At 35.8% G+C, this 18,203-nt stretch overlaps 1 protein-coding gene across 7 annotated transcripts in view; it reads right to left on the reverse strand.

Annotated features, from left to right (window-relative positions):
• Positions 1-18,203, reverse strand: part of HELQ (helicase, POLQ like) — a 111,485-nt gene that overhangs the window by 46,404 nt on the left and 46,878 nt on the right. For 6 of the 7 annotated variants that reach the window (XM_037830138.1, XM_037830139.1, XM_037830136.1 and 3 more), the window contains 5 exons: positions 17,372-17,529; positions 16,299-16,397; positions 13,748-13,921; positions 10,191-10,304; positions 1,355-1,489 (listed from right to left, as the gene is read on the reverse strand). In XM_037830138.1, coding sequence (XP_037686066.1) covers positions 1,355-1,489; positions 10,191-10,304; positions 13,748-13,921; positions 16,299-16,397; positions 17,372-17,529 — 680 coding nt within the window. Of the gene's footprint in view, positions 1-1,354; positions 1,490-10,190; positions 10,305-13,747; positions 13,922-16,298; positions 16,398-17,371; positions 17,530-18,203 lie in introns of those variants that run through there. The other variant, XR_005215909.1, reaches the window with a different exon arrangement.

Genomic DNA, 18,203 nt, shown 5'->3' on the forward strand with positions numbered 1-18,203 from the left:
TGTTGGTGGGACTGTATAATGGTTCAGCCACTCTGGAAGTCAGTCTGGCAGTTTCTTGGAAAACTAGATATAGAGTTACCCTTCAATCCAGCGACTGTACTTCTTGGTATATACCCGGAAGATCTGAAAATAGTGACACGAACAGATATCTTCATGCGAATGTTCATAGCAGCATTATTCACAATTGCCAAGAGATGGAAACAACCCAAATGTCCTTCAATAGATGAGTGGCTAAATAAAATGTGGTATATACACACGATGGAATACCACACGGCAGTAAGAAGGAACGATCTCGTGAAACATATGACAACATGGATGAACCTTGAACACATAGTGCTGAGCGAAATAAGCCAGGCACAAAAAGAGAAATATTATATGCTACCACTAATGTGAACACTGGAAAATGTAAAATAAATGGTTTATAATGTAGTATGTAGGGGAACTAGCGATAGAGAGCAATAAATGAAGGGTGAATGATAACCCAGTAAGAACATATAAGCTATCATGGGTAAATTTAACATTCTGGGAATGTCCAGGAGTGACAATTGTCTGTTAATTTCTGATGGGTATGGTAGGAACAAGTTCACAGAGATGTTGCTATATTAGGTTATTTTCTTGGGGTAGAGTAGGAACATGTTGGAAGTAAAGCAGTTATTTTAGGTTAGTTGTCTTTTTCTTACTCCCTTGTTATGTTATGGTTTGTTTGAAATGCTTTTTATTATATGTTTAAAATTTTTTTGATATAGTTAATTAAAGAAAAAAGGTTAATTAAAAAAATATACAGAGGAAAGAAATGGAAAAGAGAAACCTTTGGGGGCATTGTGAGCTTTTCCAAATATGTTAAAAACTATCATAAGAACAAAGGAAGAGAATAGATCCAGAAGGTGTTACCATGATGCAATGGTAGAAATTTTAAGAAGGTAAGATTTAGCCTCAGTATATTGGGATGATTTTTTTTTAACACTATGAGTGTTCAAAAATAGAGTAATGTAATTTTTGAGGTTGTAAGCTCTTTGTTAATGAAGGTATAATAAAGGTGGGAAGACCGGTCATCAGGAATGCTGAGGAAAGGACTTCTGTGAAGCGGGTACGGGGAAGGAGAACTCAATCATTCCAGGGTTCCCTCTACAGTCAGTGAATCCTTGAAGTTGCCTTTATTTTTTAGGAGCTTCTTTTTTTCTGTTTAGCAAGCCTTCTATCATAACACATGTACTATTTTTATCTACGTTGTGAGGACATACTTTTGTGTCTATAAAATAACCTGTTACATGATGTTAAATGTTTTCATTTCTAAAGTATAAGGAGATAACATGATAAAATATTATAAAAGTTTAAAAACAGTTTGTTTGCTTACCTTTGCTGATGAAACAATTTGCTTGGCCTGCCGTCTTGATAAATGATCAATTGTCCTTATTAGCACTTCAGGATTTGCATTAGCTAAGTGCTTTAGACTTTTATAACCTGCACTGTATAACTGTTTTGCTCGACCCTGAAAAGTGATACAAAAATCAGTAAGGAGACGGGGCAAGATGGCGGACTGGTGAGCTGTATGTTTTAGTTACTCCTCCAGGAAAGTAGGTAGAAAGCCAGGAACTGCGTGGACTGGACACCACAGAGAAATCTGACTTTGGGCATACTTCATACAACACTCATGAAAACGTGGAACTGCTGAGATCAGCGAAATCTGTAAGTTTTTGCGGCCAGGGGACCCGCACCCCTCCCTGCCAGGCTCAGTCCCGTGGGAGGAGGGACTGTCAGCTCCAGGAAGGAGAAGGGAGAACTGCAGTGGCAGCCCTTATCGGAAACTCATTCTACCGATCCAAACTCCAACCATAGATAGACTGAGACCAGACACCAGAGAATCTGAGAGCAGCCAGCCCAGCAGAGAGGAGACAGGCATAGAAAAAAAACAACACGAAAAACTCCAAAATAAAAGTGGAGGATTTTTGGAGTTCTGGTGAACATAGAAAGGGGAAGGGCAGAGCTCAGGCACTGAGGCGCATATGCAAATCCCGAAGAAAAGCTGATCTCTCTGCCCTGTGGACCTTTCCTTAATGGCCCTGGTTGCTTTGTCTCTTAGCATTTCAATAACCCATTAGATCTCTGAGGAGGGCCCGTTTTTTTTAATCCTTTTTTCTTTTTCTAAAACAATTACTCTAAGAAGCCCAATACAGAAAGCTTCAAAGACTTGCAATTTGGGCAGGTCAAGTCAAGAGCAGAACTAAGAGAGCTCTGAGATAAAAGGCAATAATCCAGTGGCTGAGAAAATTCACTAAACACCACAACTTCCCAAGAAAAGGGGGGTGTCTGCTCACAGCCATCATCCTGGTGGATAGGAAACACTCCTGCCCATTGCAAGCCCCATAGCCCAGAGCTGCCCCAGACAACCCAGTGTGACGGAAGCGCTTCAAATAACAGGCACTCACCACAAAACGGGGCGTGGACATTAGCCTTCCCTGCAACCTCAGCTGATTGTCCCAGAGTTGGGAAGGTGGAGAAGTGTGGATTAACAAAGCCCCTTTTAGCCATCATTTCAGCAGACTGGGAGCCTCCCTACACAGCCCAGCAGCCCAGAACTGCCCTGGGGGGACGGCACTCACCTGTGACATAGCACAGTCATCCCTCAACAGAGGACCTGGGGTGCAGGGCCTGGAAGAGGGGCCCACTTGCAAGTCTCAGGAGCCATACGCCAATACCAAGGACTTGTGGGTCAGTGGCAGAGACAAACTGTGGCAGGACTGAACTGAAGGATTAGACTATTGCAGCAGCTTTAAAACTCTAGGATCACAAGGGAGATTTGATTGTTAGGGCCACCCGAACTCCCTGACTGCCCAGAAACACGCCCCATATACAGGGCAGGCAACACCACCTACACACGCAAGCTTGGTACACCAATTGGACCCCACAAGACTCACTCCCCTACTCACCACAAAGGCAAAGCAGGGGAGAACTGGCTTGTGGAGAACAGGTGGCTCATGGACGCCACCTGCTGGTTAGTTAGAGAAAGTGTACTCCACGAAGCTGTAGATCTGATAAATTAGAGACAAGGACTTCAATTGGTCTACAAATCCTAAAAGAAACCTATCAAGTTCAGCAAATGCCAAGAGGCCAAAAACAACAGAAAATTATAAAGCATATGAAAAAACCAGATGATACGGATAACCCAAGCCCAAGCACCCAAATCAAAAGATCAGAAGAGACACAGCACCTAGAGCAGCTACTCAAAGAACTAAAGATGAACAATGAGACCATAGTACAGGATACAAAGGATATCAAGAAGACCCTAGAAGAGCATAAAGAAGACATTGCAAGACTAAATAAAAAAATGGATGATCTTATGGAAATTAAAGAAACTGTTGACCAAATTAAAAAGATTCTGGACACTCATAGTACAAGACTAGAGGAAGTTGAACAACGAATCAGTTACCTGGAAGATGACAGAATGGAAAATGAAACCATAAAAGAAAGAATGGGGAAAAAAATTGAAAAAATTGAAATGGACCTCAGGGATATAATAGATAATATGAAACGTCCGAATATAAGACTCAGTGGTGTCCCAGAAGGGGAAGAAAAGGGTAAAGGTCTAGGAAGAGTATTCAAAGAAATTGTTGGGGAAAACTTCCCAAATCTTCTAAACAACATAAATACACAAATCATAAATGCTCAGCGAACTCCAAATAGAATAAATCCAAATAAACCCACTCCGAGACATATTCTGATCACACTGTCAAACACGGAAGAGAAGGAGCAAGTTCTGAAAGCAGCAAGAGAAAAGCAATTCACCACATACAAAGGAAACAGCATAAGACTAAGTAGTGACTACTCAGCAGCCACCATGGAGGAGAAAAGGCAGTGGCATGATATATTTAAAACTCTGAGTGAGAAAAATTTCCAGCCAAGAATACTTTATCCAGCAAAGCTCTCCTTCAAATTTGAGGGGGAGCTTAAATTTTTCACAGACAAACAAATGCTGAGAGAATTTGCTAACAAGAGACCTGCCCTACTGGAGATATTAAAGGGAGCCCTACAGACAGAGAAACAAAGAAAGGACAGAGAGACTTGGAGAAAGGTTCAGTACTAAAGAGATTCCGTATGGGTACAATAAAGGATATTAATAGACAGAGGGGAAAAATACGACAAACATAAACCAAAGGATAAGATGGCTGATTCAAGAAATGCCTTCACGGTTATAACGTTGAATGTAAAGGGATTAAACTCCCCAATTAAAAGATATAGATTCGCAGAATGGATCAAAAAAAATGAACCATCAATATGTTGCACACAAGAGACTCATCTTAGACACAGGGACACAAAGAAATTGAAAGTGAAAGGATGGAAAAAAATATTTCATGCAAGCTACAGCCAAAAGAAAGCAGGTGTAGCAATATTAATCTCAGATAAAATAGACTTCAAATGCAGGGATGTTTTGAGAGACAAAGAAGGCCACTACATACTAATAGAAGAGGCAATTCAGCAAGAAGAAATAACAATTGTAAATATCTACGCACCCAATCAAGGTGCCACAAAATACATGAGAGAAACACTGGCAAAACTAAAGGAAGCAATTGATGTTTCCACAATAATTGTGGGAGACTTCAACACATCACTCTCTCCTATGGATAGATCAACCAGACAGAAGACCAATAAGGAAACTGAAAACCTAAACAATCTGATAAATGAATTAGATTTAACAGACATATACAGGGCATTACATCCCAAATCACCAGGAAACACATACTTTTCTAGTGCTCATGGAACTTTCTCCAGAATAGATCATATGCTGGGACATAAAACAAGCCTCAATAAATTTAAAAAGATTGAAATTATTCAAAGCATATTCTCTGACCACAATGGAATACAATTAGAAGTCAATAACCATCAGAGACTTAGAAAATTCACAAATACCTGGAGGTTAAACAACACACTCCTGAACAATCAGTGGGTTAAAGAAGAAATAGCAAGAGAAATTGCTAAATATATAGAGACGAATGAAAATGAGAACACAACATACCAAAACCTATGGGATGCAGCAAAAGCAGTGCTGAGGGGGAAATTTATAGCACTAAAGGCATATATTAAAAAGGAAGAAAGAGCCAAAATCAAAGAACTAATGGATCAACTGAAGAAGCTAGAAAATGAACAGCAAACCAATCCTAAACCAAGTAGCAGAAAAGAAATAACAAGGATTAAAGCAGAAATAAATGACATAGAGAACAAAAAAACAATACAGAGGATAAATATCACCAAAAGTTGGTTCTTTCAGAAGATCAACAAGATTGACAAGCCCCTAGCTAGACTGACAAAATCAAAAAGAGAGAAGACCCATATAAACAAAATAATGAATGAAAAAGGTGACATAACTGCAGATCCTGAAGAAATTAAAAAAATTATAAGAGGATATTATGAACAACTGTATGGCAACAAACTGGATAATGTAGAAGAAATGGACAATTTCCTGGAAACATATGAACAACCTAGACCGACCAGAGAAGAAATAGAAGACCTCAACGAACCCATCACAAGCAAAGAGATCCAATCAGTCATCAAAAATCTTCCCACAAATAAATGCCCAGGGCCAGATGGCTTCACAGGGGAATTCTACCAAACTTTCCAGAAAGAACTGACACCAATCTTACTCAAACTCTTTCAAAACATTGAAGAAAATGGAACACTACCTAACTCATTTTATGAAGCTAACATCAATCTAATATCAAAACCAGGGAAAGATGCTACAAAAAAGGAAAACTACTGGCCAATCTCCCTAATGAATATAGATGCAAAAATCTTCAACAAAATACTTGCAAATCGAATCCAAAGACACATTAAAAAAATCATACACCATGACCAAGTGGGGTTCATTCCAGGCATGGAAGGATGGTTCAACATAAGAAAATCAATCAATGTATTACAACACATTAACAAGTCAAAAAGGAAAAAACAATTGATCATCTCAATAGATGCTGAAAAAGCATTTGACAAAATCCAACATCCGTTTTTGATAAAAACACTTCAAAAGGTAGGAATTGAAGGAAACTTCCTCAACATGATAAAGAGCATATATGAAAAACCCACAGCCAGCATAGTACTCAATGGTGAGAGACTGAAAGCCTTCCCTCTAAGATCAGGAACAAGACAAGGATGCCCGCTGTCACCACTGTTATTCAACATTGTGCTGGATATGCTAGCCAGGGCAATCCGGCAAGACAAAGATATAAAAGGCATCCAAATTGGAAAAGAAGAAGTAAAACTGTCAGTTTGCAGAAGATATGATCTTATATCTAGAAAACCCTGAGAAATCGACGATACAGCTACTAGAGCTAATAAACAAATTTAGCAAAGTAGCGGGATACAAGATTAATGCACATAAGTCAGTAATGTTTCTATATGCTAGAAATGAACAAACTGAAGAGACACTCAAGAAAAAGATACCATTTTCAATAGCAACTAAAAAAATCAAGTACCTAGGAATAAACTTAACCAAAGATGTAAAAGACCTATACAAAGAAAACTACATAACTCTACTAAAAGAAATAGAAGGGGACCTTAAAAGATGGAAAAATATTCCATGTTCATGGATAGGAAGGCTAAATGTCATTAAGATGTCAATTCTACCCAAACTCATCTACAGATTCAATGCAATCCCAATCAAAATTCCAACAACCTACTTTGCAGACTTGGAAAAGCTAGTTATCAAATTTCTTTGGAAAGGGAAGATGCCTCGAATTGCTAAAGACACTCTAAAAAAGAAAAACGAAGTGGGAGGACTTACACTCCCTGACTTTGAAGCTTATTATAAAGCCACAGTTGCCAAAACAGCATAGGTACTGGCACAAAGATAGACATATAGATCAATGGAATCGAATTGAGAATTCAGAGATAGACCCTCAGATCTATGGCCGACTGATCTTTGATAAGGCCCCCAAAGTCACTGAACTGAGCCATAATGGTCTTTTCAACAAATGGGGCTGGGAGAGTTGGATATCCATATCCAAAAGAATGAAAGAGGACCCCTACCTCACACCCTACACAAAAATTAACTCAAAATGGACCAAGGATCTCAGTATAAAAGAAAGTACCATAAAACTCCTAGAAGATAATGTAGGAAAACATCTTCAAGACCTTGTATTAGGCAGCCAGTTCCTAGACTTTACACCCAAAGCACAAGCAACAAAAGAAAAAATAGATAAATGGGAACTCCTCAAGCTTAGAAGTTTCTGCACCTCAAAGGAATTTCTCAAAAAGGTAAAGAGGCAGCCAACTCAATGGGAAAAAATTTTTGGAAACCATGTATCTGACAAAAGACTGGTATCTTGCATATATAAAGAAATCCTACAACTCAATGACAATAGTACAGACAGCCCAATTATAAAATGGGCAAAAGATATGAAAAGACAGTTCTCTGAAGAGGAAATACAAATGGCCAAGAAACACGTGAAAAAATGTTCAGCTTCACTAGCCATTAGAGAGATGCAAATTAAGACCACAATGAGATATAATCTAACACCGGTTAGAATGGCTGCCATTAAACAAACAGGAAACTACAAATGCTGGAGGTGATGTGGAGAAATTGGAACTCTTATTCATTGTTGGTGGGACTGTATAATGGTTCAGCCACTCTGGAAGTCAGTCTGGCAGTTCCTTAGAAAACTAGATATAGAGTTACCATTCGATCCAGCGATTGCACTTCTCGGTATATACCCGGAAGATCGGAAAGCAGTGGCACGAACAGATATCTGCACGCCAATGTTCATAGCAGCATTATTCACAATTGCCAAGAGATGGAAACAACCCAAATGTCCTTCAACAGATGAGTGGATAAATAAAATGTGGTATATACACACGATGGAATACTACGCGGCAGTAAGAAGGAACGATCTCGTGAAACATATGACAACATGGATGAACCTTGAAGACATAATGCTGAGCGAAATAAGCCAGGCACAAAAAGAGAAATATTATATGCTACCACTAATGTGAACTCTGAAAAATGTAAAACAAATGGTTTATAATGTAGAATGTAGGGGAACTAGCAGTAGAGAGCAATTAAAGAAGGGGGAACAATAATCCAAGTAGAACAGATAAGCTATTTAACGTTCTGGCGATGCCCAGGAATGACTATGGTCTGTTAATTTCTGATGGATATAGTTGGAACAAGTTCACAGAAATGTTGCTATACTATGTAACTTTCTTGGGGTAAAGTAGGAACATGTTGGAAGTTAAGCAGTTATCTTAGGTTAGTTGTCTTTTTCTTACTCCCTTGTTATGGTCTCTTTGAAATGTTCTTTTATTGTATGTTTGTTTTCTTTTTAACTTTTTTTTTCATACAGTTGATTTAAAAAAGAAGGGAAATTAAAAAAAAAAAAGAAAAACATGGAAAAAAAAGATGTAGTGCCCCCTTGAGGAGCCTGTGGAGAATGCAGGGGTATTCACCTACCCCACCTCGATGGTTGCTAACATGACCACAGACATAGGGGACTGGTGGTTTGATGGGTTGAGCCCTCTACCATAGGTTTTACCCTTGGGAAGACGGTTGCTGCAAAGGAGAGGCTAGGCCTCCCTATGGTTGTGCCTAAGAGCCTCCTCCCGAATGCCTCTTTGTTGCTCAGATGTGGCCCTCTCTCTCTGGCTAAGCCAACTTGAAAGGTGAAATCACTGCCCTCCCCCCTACGTGGGATCAGACACCCAGGGGAGTGAATCTCCCTGGCAACGTGGAATATGACTCCATGGGGAGGAATGTAGACCCTGGCATCGTGGGACGGAGAACATCTTCTTGACCAAAAGGGGGATGTGAAAGGAAATGAAATAAGCTTCAGTAGGCAGAGAGATTCCAAAAGGAGCCGAGACGGTCACTCTGGTGGGCACTCTTACGCACACTTTAGACAACCCTTTTTAGGTTCTAAAGAATTGGGGTAGCTGGTGGTGGATACCTGAAACTATCAAACTACAACCCAGAACCCATGAATCTCGAAGACAGTTGTATAAAAATGTAGCTTATGAGGGGTGACAATGGGATTGGGAAAGCCATAAGGACCACACTCTACTTTGTCTAGTTTATGGATGGATGAGTAGAAAAATAGGGGAAGGAAACAACAGACAAAGGTACCCAGTGTTCTTTTTTACTTCAATTGCTCTTTTTCACTCTAATTATTATTCTTGTTATTTTTGTGTGTGTGCTAATGAAGGTGTCAGGGATTGGTTTAGGTGATGAATGTACAACTATGTAATTTTACTGTGAACAATTGAAAGTATGACTTGTTTTGTATGAGTGTGTGGTATGTGAATATATCTCAATAAAATGAAGATGAAAAAAAAAAATCAGTAAGATCAGAATTTGGGATGACCAAAATATAAAAAATTAAGTGTCTTAATGAAGGAAAAAAATTCCATAGCAAAGAGGCAGGAATAAACTAGAATAATAAAGTAAACACGAAGAGCTAATACATCAGACTCCTGCATTTGGGTAGTACCAATCTGACTGCAAGACAGCTTTCCTGCTCAGCCTGTCAAATGATGTGTGCTGCAGTCAAGAATAAGAAACCTATTAAAGCATTTATGTTAGTGGGTTTATTTAAGATTTGCCTGGGGAGGCAAAATGTTCTAGTCCAATGTTATTAAAGTTTTCTCACCATCTACTCAGGGGAGCACTGCTCCTCCTACCCCATCCAAAGCAGAATTTCTCTGATTCAAGAACTGAATAATAGAGAATTGAAATTGAGGACTGGCCAAAATTAAAAGTTGAGAAACCAGTTGAGAACACTTACTTCTCACTCTCTTAGAAAATGTAAATGACCCTTACAGCCACCTAATCACCACTACCTTATATAAGCGCTAAGTCTAAATTTTAACAGAGCAGAGGAAGGATGAGATGCTGAGGTAGCACACACATACTTGGGGAGAACTGCCCCTATCCCTACTGCTATATTCTTCCCTTCGACTGCGATTTTTCATGAGGACTGCTTCCAGATTAACAGAGGATTTCTGGGAGGTCATGGCAGCAATTTATTTAAAAAGAAAAGAAACAAAACAAAGCAAAACAAAAAAAAAACAAAACAAAACGCAGACATCCCATGACAAAAAAGAAATAATAAGACTCTTGCTATAACTTGTCCTGTGGTTAAGACTTCACTAAATAATAAAACCTTTTTTATTAATTGAAATAACCTCAATTGGGAAACTGGGAAGCTACTGACCTCTAAAACTCCAGTCACTTCCATGAGAGGGATCAGCTCTGCCTTTACACAGTAAGTCAGCTTCTTGGTAAGTTCCAGTAAAAGGGCTCTATAAACCCAAAACTCCTCTAGCTCCTGGAGAAAACAAAGAAATATACAAAATTTAAATTTGGTATGTTATTTCAAATTTTAGTTTGTGTGGTGTGGGGCTCAGAGAGATGTTCCCTTATGTGACTTCTGGAATTTGGATTACACCAGATAAAAAGACGGTTTCAAGCAAAATTATTATGGGACAGAGATCCGAAGGGATTTGACGAACTGGTTCTGAGACAAATAAAAAGACTGAAAGTTGAGAAATAAGTCAATAAGAAGACCTCTGTCCATTTTTATCAAAACATCAGGAAGTGAATACATAAAGTTTTCTTTTTTTCCAAAATTCTTGAAAACAATTCTCACTTCTGGGGATTTGTCCTCAACAAAATATTAAATATGGAAAGATTCAAATGCAAGACAATAGTCAATACAGCATTATATAAAATAATAAAAAATTAGAAGCCATGATTTGATAATTGTTAAAGATGTGTGGGTAAACTGAAGTTCATTATATTATTCTGTGTACTCTGAAATTTTCTGTAATAAAAGATTTTTTTTTAAAGGTCCCTTTCTAAAGGGATTTTTTTCCAAAGTTCTCTTTGGGTATTTTTGGAGTCTTGCAACCACTAGAAAAGTAGTCGATGCACTAAAGATGGTAGAATAAAAAGAAAAGAGAACCATGACTAGAACTACTGAATCAATCAACCCTGAAACTGACTTACCTCTCTGGCCTTCCTATTATATAAGATAATCATTTTTCCTTGTTTTAATGTCTACGGGGCTTTCCTGCTATGTATAACTAAAAGCATCTTAACTAATGCAATTGGTGTACTATTTTATACCACTTTTTAAATTTTTATGATGTTTTAAAAAGAAAAAAATCTTTAAAATATTGAAAATACAATTGTGAGAGTAAAAATCAGCTAGATTTTTCTTAAGATCAGCCATCATATTATAGTTGTTTATCAAGTTCTACAAATAGATTCTTTCACCTGAACAATCCTATAAGGGCTCAACTCCTTATAGCCTAAGTAAAACAAAGAGATAGAATATTAGACATCTTAAAATAGGAACAAACAGAAAACTTTTTTAAAGGCTAACTTCTTATTACCACAATTTTTCTGCTTAGCTAGGGTTTGTTCAGGGAATGTAAGCATATACTACAAAATCAGCATAAATAAAAGATATTTAGAAAGGTAAATTTGCTAAAATAATTATGACTCAATCCAAAGTCAAGTATTTTGGGATTATTTTCTTCATTAGCACACATGAGAGAATTAATTGCTAGATACATACACAGAATATGGAGGTTTAAGATAGGAAAATGAAGCAGATTTCAAGTTTTAAAAAAGTTTTTAAAATAATGAAGTTAACTTAGAATATAGGTTACTGAGATATAGAATGAGGCTAGAGAATGAGGAGCGGTTGCCTAATACGCACAGAACTTTTAACAAGGTTGAACTTAAATATTTTGAAATGGAGAGAGGTGACAGTAGCTCATTATTGGGATTATAATAAGTAATAGTGCTGAATTGTAGGTGAATATGGTTGAAAGGGGTTGTTTAGAGTCATGTATGTCATCAGAAGGAAAGCTAGAGGTTAAAATATGGGATTGTATAACAGTGAACCTTGTGATAGACAATGTTTATGATTAACACTATAAATAAATAAGTTCCTTCACGAACCAGTACAAATGTACAACACTGTACAAAGAGTTAAAAATAGAGCGGTATACAGGGAAAAATGTACCTATTGCAAACTATGGACTATAGTTAACAGTAATATCTTAATATTCTTTCATCAACAGTAACAAATGTACCACACCAATACTAGGGGTCAATAATGGGGGCGGGGAGAGGGGTATGGGGTATTTAGTGTTTTCTTTTTTAGGTCTGTTATTTTTCTTTTTGGAGTAATGAAAATGTTTTAAAATTGACTGTGATGACTACATAACTAGGTGATGATACTGTGAGACACTGATTGTATACTTTGGATGGATTCTATGGAGTGTGACTATATCTCAATTAAATGTTCTAGTTTGCTAATGCTGCCGGAACACAAAATACCAGAAATGGATCGGCTTTTATAAAGGGGGTTTATTTGGTTAAACAGTTACAGTCTTAAGGCCATGAAGTGTCCAAGGTAAGGCATCAACAATTGGGTACCTTCACTGGAGGATTGCCAATGGTGCCCGGATAACCTCTGTTAGCTGGGAAGGCACGTGGCTGGCGTCTGCTCCAAGTTCTGGTTTCAAAATAGCTGTCTCCCAGGATGTTCCTCTCTAGGCTTCAGCTCCTCAAAAATGTCACTCTTAGTTTCTCTTGGGGCATTTGTCCTCTCTTAGCTTCTCCGGAGCAAAAGTCTGCTTTCAAAGGCCATCTCCAAAATGTCTCTGTAAGCTGAAGCTCCTCTCTCGGTTCCAGTGTGTTCTTCAAAGCGTCCCTCTTGGCTGTGGCTCCTCTTCAAAACGTCTCTCTCAGCTGCACTGAGTTCCTTTTGTTTGTCAGCTCATTTATATGGCTCCAGTGATTTAATTTAGACCCACCCTGAATGGGTGGGGTAACACCTCCTTGGAAATTATCCAATCAGAGTCATCATCCACAGTTGGGGGGGGCACATCTCCATGGAAACACTCAAAGAATTACAATCTAATCAACACTAATATGTCTGCCCACACAAGATTACATCAAAGATAATGGTGTTTGGGGGGACATAATACATTCAAACCAGCACAATAAAATTTGCAGTTCCAAAAAGAATGAAGTGAATTAAAGAGATGGCAATAATCACAAGTATGGAAAGGACTGTTGTGCCACCCAATAAGAAGAAATGGATTTTAAATGCAGCTTAAATGGCTTTCCTTTAAATGGCTTACATTATATACTCATTAAAAAATTATCTGGGCTTTGTTGTGTTACTTAAGGGTGCTTTAAAAGCTTCTTCCAGTGAGGTCAAATCCATTCCAAAAGCATTTGGCCAGAGTAGTTTTCTTCTAGAATTGTTTTATAAAATAAAACATTTGATGTGGAAACCTCAAGTTTGGAGGCAAAGACGGATTACTGTGGCAATCAAGAAAACACAGTAGTTGCTGGATACTGGTAACATACTAAGCAAACACTGTACAAATTTACTGTTCATGACAAATACATTCAAACAGAATCTACACTAATGGAGAAATGTTTTTAAGTTAATTTTAAATACCTGAAACTCTTAATGGTGGTTATAAGGGTTGGGATAACTAGGCACTGTTTACTTCCTATATATATATAATTGACACTAATATTAGCATCTTAACCATAAGTACGTATATGCTACTTTTGCAAACATACGAAACCGAAGTACATTTTAAAATAAATTTTGAGTCTTTGTAATGACAGAGTAAGGCAACAAAGAGAAAACACTGAATAGCTTAAGGTTTATGAGTTTAATAACAACTGAAAGAGAAAGATGAATGAAATACATAGTATCTATTTAATAGAATTTACCTCACAAAAATGTAACACACAGGATGAGAACGAGGCAGCTCCAGTGAGAAGATTTTGTATATATCCTCGAGGCATATTAAATTTTTCAGACACACTCCAAATGTTGGTCTCTTTGAGCAAGGTATAAAGAACAAAAGACAGGTATAATCTGTTGACAATGTCCTTGTCCACCTTCTAGAAAGATGCAACCAAACACATTTATGTACTGAACTTGTTAAAAATGCATGTTATACTCAAATAAGACAAAAAATAAAGTGAATAAAGTTTTACTACAGGGTAGTAAGTATAAAATTACTCCATAGAAACAAAATTAATTTCTAATATATGTACTTAAGATTAATTCAAGTCAATTCTCATTTTTCAAGTATAAAAAAGAGACACACCAAATTTTTTCTAATTTAAATTAAACTCCATCTATAGGGAGGGACTTAGGGAGATCTTTACATTTACTATGGCATTTATAGGTTGTAAATGTGTGGTTATAAATTTATGCATAGGTTATAAATTAAATAAATGCATTTATTGGAAAACGTTAATAATACTGTTTATATCGTAACTAAGAGTAAATGTTAGATCCTATGATTTCTACATGGTTATGACAAATATTCAGTGTTTCCAATATTAAGGCACTGGAAGAGATAAAGAAAAATGCTTTCTGTAGTTGGTGATTTCTGTTCTATGCACCTGCTTTGTGTGTAGTGTCTAGTGGCTAATTTTTGCATTAAGTATTTTATAGCCAATATAACACTAATGTAGAAACTGAGTAACTCATACTTAAAATCAGAGGAAAAAGGATGAATTTGAAAGAAAAAAAGCAGTTATAAAACTATATCCTCTACTGTAGTAAAAGGATGTTTGGGGTGAAATCTTATGGAAACACAGTGTAAGATGTGTGAATTATAGATTCTGCATGTCAATACTGGATCATTCTTTTAAAGCATTTTAAAAGCTGAAAAAGTATGACAATTGAATAACAAGCACGAAAAGTTGGCTTAATTTCCCAATTTTAGTGTACCTACATTACTAATTATAAATTGGGTTAATGTAGACTGTGCTTAAAATGTATTTTCTAAGCCAAGAAAAAATGACATAATCATATTATATGGCAAGAGAAACTGCACTATCCCAATTTCTAGATCTTAGACAAAAATTTTTTTAAGTTTTTTTAATGTGTAGAAATCAGTTAGGTTTTAAGAAATGTACAACTGTTGAAAAAAATTTCTGAAAAATTAAACTAGTAACTAAGCCATTTGGCAATTAAGATAAATACACACCCATGTGATTTTAAACATTTACTTATCAACTTAACAAATATTTACTGACTGTATTGCACAAAGGGTACCAAAAAAAATTCTTCATTCAAGTTTAAAAGATGCATTATTCTAATAAGACTTTGCGTATGTTTATTCTTTAGGACTGCATTCCAAATTAATGACTTTGTTTCAGTTTGTATTTTAGAATTTGATATAAAAGGTTTTAAGAAATATTTTTGTTCAACATTTTGAAGGCCTACACAGCCATTTTTTGAGGGAGAAGAAAAAAACAATAAAAAAATCCAATCTAAAAATTGTGATAAATGTGAATGCTCAAATACTATATAGATATTTATAATTTTATAATACATGGGACAGTTGTAGGATTCAATTCAAATTCAATTCAACTTTTGAGTCAACACATCAAAAAATATGAATTCAATTCAAATTCAAACATATACTCAATTCATCTCCTGTTTTTCAAAGTGAAGACCAGTATTACAAATATAAAATTAAAAGAAACAGAAGAGAAATGGTAGGGGAGATAATTAGGTTTCAATGAAGGCTAGATTACTAAACAAAAGTAAAACTAAAAGTGATGGTAAAATTATATTAACTTAAGGAAGTTGATGGTATGGTTACCATAGAATTTTCACTTCCCTTAAATTTAGTTCATGCATTAGATTCTTGCTTAATGAGTGTTGACTGTAATGTTATAAAGAGTATCAGCTTATACACTTTAACCTTCTAAAATGTTTTATGTACTTTAAGTACTAAATTGGGAGTTCTTTGAGGACAAAAAAACAAAAACAAAAAATAAACTTTCCAGCCTCAGAATCCCTGGTATCAACTAAAAAGTCTAATATAAAATTTCTGGAAAGTATATACCCCTTCCCCTTGAATAGAACTTAATTCAGGATTACATATTATCATGAAAATATTTCATGAATATTTTTATAGTTTTACAATGTAAGCCATAAGTTATTTCAGAAAAATAAATAAGGTTTACCTTTTTCTATGATAAAAGCATTGCATGTGCATGACAGAACATTTCTAAGATACAAAAGTATTAAAAACAAAAAAAGGCTATCATACTAATCCAGAAATAACTGCTGTTTTAAAAAACTCATATATTTCTGGTGATCAGATACATTTTAAATGGCAAAATGGAGATTAAATTTTAAAAAATTGTGAAACGAAAAGATCAGGTCAACAAAGGAGATGATAAAATGACATTAATTTTGTTGAATGAACTCAGTTCATCATTTAGGAAGGAAAAAGAAAAAATATTATGGTACCTTCTTAATTGCTTGACCTGATGCTTTCTTCCAAATAAAGCTTTCAGGGACTCCAACAAGAGCAGCTACATTTTGTTCTGCCAGACTGAGTTGGCTAAACTACACAGAAAAAGAGTAAATACATGGATAAATCAAATTACAACTTTTAAAAGTCTGTCATTTGCACCAAATGAAACTTCTTTTGATAGTACATTTTCATTATTTTAAGGACATGAAAAACAATAAATTTTATTTACAAATATTGCAAGTTAAAACAATAAATTATTTGGTGCTAATAAAAGGATGGTATAGGGGAAAAATACACCTAATGTAAACTATGAAAAAAATATTAAAATATAACATACTTTAGTCGAATTACTTAAAGACAACATGGCTGCAAGTACTGGTCTCCATGCATTTTGTGGTTACGTTTAATATCGGAGATGGCATTATATAGTACACTTGAAAAAGTATAAACTAATGATTTATAAAAATGATATTAAAAAGAAAGTTAATTCCTGGGATTAAAAGCTGTATGTTTCTTCTCCTAAAATGTATTTATGCATCTAGCCTGTTCACAGTAAGATCATAGTAAACTGCACTCTACCATTTGGTTTTGCAACAAGTAGGGCAAGTTCCACCACCTTCTCAGGTATTGACATCAGTAGGTTTGATGTACCATCATGCTTGGCTCAGACATGTTTCATGTAATTAACTCTCAGTCATCAGAGATGGCTTTCACTGGTTTCTTTACATTCTTGGCATTACAAAATGCAGTGGCCACCAAATCACAACAATAACAGTCTGGGGAATTAGACCAGGGGTAATTCTTTTTTCTTTTCTATAACTTCTTAGTTTTCTAAAATGAACATGTTTATGTGTAAAAGAAAAGTAATATTTAAGGAAAACAACTTAGAAATGCTGTGGCCATATTGCTATTTTTAAAAATTGAAAGCCAATAAGCCCAAGTTCAATTATATTTTAATAGGGAAAAACAAAAAAGTGAATAATCACTTGTACCACTGACAAAATCACATCATCATTAACAAACTAAGTAGCCTAAATTGAAGAATCTTCTTATGATGTATTCTCACCTGCCTGAAGTATATCATCCAATCAGGGTCACAATGAGCAACCATATCATAAGGAGTTGTTAGGTAGATAAGATGAAGAAGGCTCTCAAGTATAAGTCCTTCAAGCCCTTTTTTCAAGTCTCTGTACAGAATGTCACAATAAGCCAAATCTATAGTTCCTAAAAGAAAGATAAAAATATTTCCTTTTTCATAATTACCAAAGTGGAAAAGAAGTGAGTTTCAATAGCCTTGACTAAAAGATAAACTTACATAATAAAACAAAAAGTCTTCAAAATCTCTCACTTTGTAATTTAGCACAGCTAATTTTGGAGATCATTTTGACAATATCTATCAACATTTTACAAGAGACACACCTTCTGATACAACTAGTCTGTTTTTGGGAATCTAACTCAGAGGAAACACTCCCACTTGTACCCAAAAATACATGAACAGAGAAATCCATACAGCCTTGTTAATAACTGAGAAAAATTGGAAACAATGCAAATGAGCATCAATAGGGGACTGGTAAAATAAATTATGGTATACCATATTATGGAATACTATGCAGTTATTAAAACAAGAATGAGGTAGATTTAAAGGCAATGACATGTTAAATTGCTCATATTTTATAAGTGAGAAAAGTAAGTTGCCAAAAGACATTTACACCATAATTCCATTTTAAAAAATAAACTATGTATGCACATATGTATACATGTGTATTAATACATTAAAATGTTTGGAAGGGTATATTGGACCACCAACAATTGTAATCTATGGGACAGCAGAAAAGTGATTTTCCTTTACGTAATTCTGAGTTCTTAGGTTTTTTTGTTTTTTTGTTTTTTCACAACAT

This window comes from Choloepus didactylus, chromosome 3, assembly GCF_015220235.1.
Source record: "Choloepus didactylus isolate mChoDid1 chromosome 3, mChoDid1.pri, whole genome shotgun sequence".
NCBI lineage: Eukaryota > Metazoa > Chordata > Mammalia > Pilosa > Megalonychidae > Choloepus > Choloepus didactylus.